This window comes from Bos indicus, chromosome 15, assembly GCF_029378745.1.
Source record: "Bos indicus isolate NIAB-ARS_2022 breed Sahiwal x Tharparkar chromosome 15, NIAB-ARS_B.indTharparkar_mat_pri_1.0, whole genome shotgun sequence".
NCBI lineage: Eukaryota > Metazoa > Chordata > Mammalia > Artiodactyla > Bovidae > Bos > Bos indicus.
This window is the reverse complement of record NC_091774.1, coordinates 48109181-48114251: the sequence shown is the minus strand read 5'-3', so window position 1 is coordinate 48114251 and position 5071 is coordinate 48109181. Positions and strand designations below refer to the sequence as shown.

Below are 5071 nucleotides of genomic sequence, written 5' to 3'. Positions count from 1 at the left end.
ATTATAAATATAACAAGCTATATTCAGACATGGATATTCTCAGAAACATGTTTTCCATGCAGTCAGAAATATAGAAATAAGAATAATGAGGTCCACAAATAATGATATGACACAAACAGGAGATGAAGGGGGATTTCTGGATGAGAATCATGCGTCAAAACTAGCAAAGGCTGTATTTAAGAGAAGCAGAAGTACAGAGACTTTCTAGAAATAGAAAAATTATAAAGAATTATCTCTGATAGATTGTGTTTAATTGTCAACAATAACAGTAAAAATGTTCTACAGTTCTAAAAATGAGTTTAAATGTCTGAGATATCTATACCAAATACTAAGCCCAATAGAGAAAATTGTCATCAAAAGGAAAAATAGTGAACAGAGGAAGAAAATATAATTATCATATGATGAGACTTAATTAACAATAATCCTATAAAAATGAATAACTTCAACAGCAATAATCATAAAGGAAAAAGGAAGAAAAAGCAAGCTGAACAAACTATTTAGAAATGCAAAAGTCAATTCTGTGGAGGTTTGAAATATAGGAAAGTGAACTTCAGCAATCAAAATGATGGAGCTGAATATTTTTATTTTCATTATTATTATATGGCACTATTTTTTCTAACACACTTTTCTCTGTCAAGGTCAGAGAGGGCTCAGTTTTGGAATTGAACATACAGCAACTCAGACATGTAGGAGTCTCATCTACATAGTGCCTCCACTTAATCAATTATAAAGTGCAGATTAATTTAAAAATACTTCCTGGACTTGTGAGGATTGAGTTACTATTTGTAAAGTTTAGTACAGCAGAAATATAACCCTTTAGAATCAATAACAATAAAAACAACCTTATCTTGTGTCAGGTCATGCGAGAAGTGATCAACAAAGTTTGCCTTAAGAAAACACTCATCAGAATATGTGTATCACAATTAACATTTAAATAAGATATTCTAACAAAAGATCATTAGAAAGATCTCAATCCAATTGCTTTTAATTATAAATTTATGAGGATTTAATCTATGTCATTTTTTGTTTCAAAATAATGTGGAAACAATATATGTGACAGAACTTGGGACATAGTGACTGCTAAATAACTGTTTGTTGGATGAATTGATATACTGAACTAACATAGAACACATACTTGGTTTTAACTTATTTAAGTATTCTACTGCATTTAAAAATTTGATCATTTGATATTAAAATGCACATTTCGCTGAAAGAAGTCAAGAGTGAAAGAGAGAGTACAACTAAGATTTTTCTCCTTTTCCACCTCTAACCCTGAAGGATGGAAAACAGAAAACAAAGAAACCCACGAAAATCCTACTAGCTGTTTAATGATTATACCAACTTGATCATGATAATTCTGAACCAAACAGACTTGACACCAGCTTCATTCGTTCTTACTGGAATCCCAGGACTGGAGGACAGGCATTTCTGGATTTCTTTGCCATTCTGCACAATGTATGTTGTGGCTGTGGTTGGTAATTGTGGACTCCTCTACCTCATTCGATATGAGGATTCCTTGCACAGGTCCATGTATTACTTTTTGGCCATGCTTTCTCTAACTGACCTTGTCATGTGCACTACTACAATTCCTAAAGCCCTCTGCATCTTCTGGTTCCACCTGAAGGAAATCAGCTTTGATGAATGCCTGGTCCAGATGTTCTTCATCTATGCCTTCACAGGGATGGAGTCTGGGGTGCTTATGCTTATGGCCTTCGACCGCTATGTGGCCATCTGCTACCCTCTGCGTTACTCAACTATCCTCACCAATACTATTATTGCAAAGGCAGGGCTCATCACTTTCCTGAGAGGTGTGTTGCTTGTCATTCCCTTGACTTTCATCATCAAAAGACTACCCTATTGCAGAGGCAATATAATACACCATACCTACTGTGACCACATGGCTGTAGCCAAGTTATCTTGTGGAAATATCAAGATCAATGTCAACTATGGTCAGATGGTTGCCCTCCTGATTGGGGGTTTTGACATCTTGTGCATCTCAGTCTCCTACACAATGATCCTCTGGGCGGTGGTCAGCCTCTCCTCAGCAGAAGCTCAGTGGAAGGCCTTCAGTACCTGCACTGCCCACATCTGTGCTATAGTTTTCTCCTACAGCCCAGCCTTCTTTTGTTTCTTTTCCCACCGCTTTCGGGGTCACAGAATTCCTCCATCATGCCACATCATTGTGGCCAATATTTATTTGCTCTTGCCTCCCACTATGAACCCTATCATCTATGGAGTGAAAACCAAGCAGATACGAGACTGTGTCATAAGGATCCTTTTAGGTTCTAAGGATACTAAATCCCACAGCATATGAAAGGGCTATATATATCAGCTAAGGGAAGAAAAATGAAGGGAAAGAGGAGCAAGGGAAAGAGAAAGGAGGAGGAGAGGGAAGAGAATGCAGGGGACAAAATAGAAGGAAAGGGATACTTCTGTTGGCAATATAGTCAGGGTCTAATAATCCCTTCCTGAGAGCACCATTTTGGCCATGACATAGAAGAAGAGTGTTGACTACTGCATTCCCAGTGTCTCCAGAATCTCAACATTACTGGCATGGCCACCATACTTTCTAAATGTTTTCATCTCCTCACCCTGGGAAGGGCTCGTCTCATCATTAACCAATATCTCCATGAACAAAAACATCAAAGAATGTTGAGACAATTGAGGGATAGAAAATCAGCATCAGTGATTGTCTGATGGAAAGAGATCATCTGCAGCCAGAAGCCACTTTATCCTATATCCAAATAGGGACTGGAATTTCCAATTTGAAGGCTATTGTTATTTTCCTCTGGAAAATAAATTCTGTATTTTGCTCATCATTATCAAAATTCCTCTATTTTCAAAGTTGTCTTTCTGAGGAAGAACTAGGAAGTATACATGAGGTTGTTAATTTAATGAGGTCAAAGTCTCTGGATTTCTAATTTAGAAATACATTATTCACCTGACAGCATTCTTCTTCTGTGGATCTCAAATAAAACTGCTTCCCCACAGACTGGTGGGATCTGCAGGTCTATTCAAGATGGCCTTCAAAACTACATAGTCTGGAGAGACAATATAATCTGTTAAGCAAGTTAAGAAACATAATGATAAATGTCGGAGAAAGCAATGACACCCCACTCCAGTACTCTTGCCTGGAAAATCCTATGGACGGAGGAGTCTGGTAGGCTGCAGTCCATGGGGTCGCTAGGAGTCAGACACGACTGAGCTACTTCACTTTGACTTTTCACTTTCATGCATTGGAGAAGGAAATGGCAGCCCACTCCAGTGTTCTTGCCTTGAGAATCCCAGGGACGGGGGAGCCTGGTGGGCTGCCGTCTATGGGGTGGCACAGAGTCAGATACGACTGAAGCGACTTAGCAGCAACAGCAATGATAAATGTTATTTTATAAGCACAGGATAAAAGAGGGGAAAAGTACTTATTTACAGTCTTATTTCCATCTGAGAATGAAATCTACATTCACTTTAAATTTTTCACAAATTAATAATTAGAGGAGAGACAAAATAAAATATTAATTTACATTAATATTACAGAAGTAATATAAATTAAATAGAATAAAGAGAAATTCAATTTTTACTCTGATCCCTCTCTAACCAACTAACAAGAAAACACATTTCTTCCTTTGATTCAATTTATGTGAACTCATTACATTTTATTTAATTTTGCCCAGTTTTCCCCTGCTACTTCCATTTTAAAATTATGCCAAAAAACCACCCCAAGTCCTAAAATAGAATCTTTTCCACTTTTAAGAATAAGACTTCTGTAATGAATTGTCAACATTCACTTTTTCCTCTTTCAAAACAAAGCCAGCTTAGGTATCTTCTTTCCTACCCATCACCTGGAATTACTTTAGTGACTTCACCATTGCCTTCCAGCTTGAATTGAACAGGTTATTCTCCATTCTCATCCAATATTACCTCTCAGAAATATTGAACATAATTCATTCATTCCTGATGCCTACAAATACATTTTTTTACTTCAGAAACATTACAAATTTATTGTTTTCTTCAACTTTCACAATCACCAGTATACAGAGTAGCTTTGGATATCTTGGCCTTGCTCTTTTTTCTCATGGGTCTTTTTTTGTTTGTTTGTTTTTTTAATGTGGACCATTTTAAAGTCTTCATTGAATGTGTTACACTATTTATTTATCTTTTATTTTTTTTTCTTGTCTCCAATGTATGTGGAATCATAGCTTCCTGATTAGGGATCGAATCTGCACCGCCCCCCCCACCCCCCTCCATGCTGGAAGGTAAAGTCTTAACCACTGGCTGTCAGGGAAGTCCCTCTTTGCCTTGCTTTTGATGTTAATAAGCTGAAGTCTGAAACTCCTTGTTAAGTATGATACAACTTGGGCTTTTCAGTACATAACTTTTATTTAATCAAAAAGTTTTCCTCTCTTTAAATTTGTTTTTATTATAAATTGACATAGAAATTTATAAAATGATTTTCCATAATTTCTACAAATATTGGATAATTATATGATTTTGATCCTTTTTAAATACTGAAAAGAAATATATAACTTTGCTAAATTAAATCAAAAGTATATCATTGGAATAAACATTCTTTGATTATTTATTTGGTTTTAGAGCACTATTACTGGTTAACTTTTATTTATAAATTTTAATATAAATTTATGAAGAAACTACATCTATAACTTGTTTCTATTGATATATGTTACTTGTACAGTCTGCACTTTTGACCTTATAAGTGCCTTGCAAATAAATTGTATGTCTTTCCTATTTTAATATATCTGGTCATACTTTGTATAATTCAAGAATAAAGAAACTTGTTCTTCAGTACAGAGAAACAATATAGATCCATTGTTTTTGACAGCATACTTGCTTGTTAGGGGAATGCAGTGGATTGGAGAGATTTGAATAGGAGGTTGATTTCTTTAATAAGTTTTCCTTGCTTATGTTTTAATCCTTTTGTGTTATTTTTTGTTTTCAAATTCATTAGCATATAGTATTTGTAATGTAAACATTATTTTAGGTTGAGTGCATGCTACTCATTTCTAATAATCTTTGAAGGTCTGAATTTGGTTTAATTGTATCTCATTTCTAATTTCCC

General features: G+C 35.4%; 1 protein-coding gene across 1 annotated transcript; it reads left to right on the top strand.

Moving 5' to 3' along the window:
• Positions 1 to 1348: 1348 nt before the first annotated feature.
• On the top strand, positions 1349 to 2339 carry LOC109569394 (olfactory receptor 52N4-like). The gene has a single exon (XM_019974741.2). The coding sequence runs from the start codon at positions 1349 to 1351 to the stop codon at positions 2312 to 2314; it is 966 nt and encodes a 321-aa protein (XP_019830300.2). The 3' UTR covers positions 2315 to 2339.
• The last annotated feature ends 2732 nt before the right edge of the window (positions 2340 to 5071 follow it).

Coding starts and splice junctions, on each gene's coding strand:
- LOC109569394 (XM_019974741.2), top strand. CDS start 1,349: ATGATAATTCTGAACCAAACAGACTTGACACCAGCTTCATTCGTTCTT.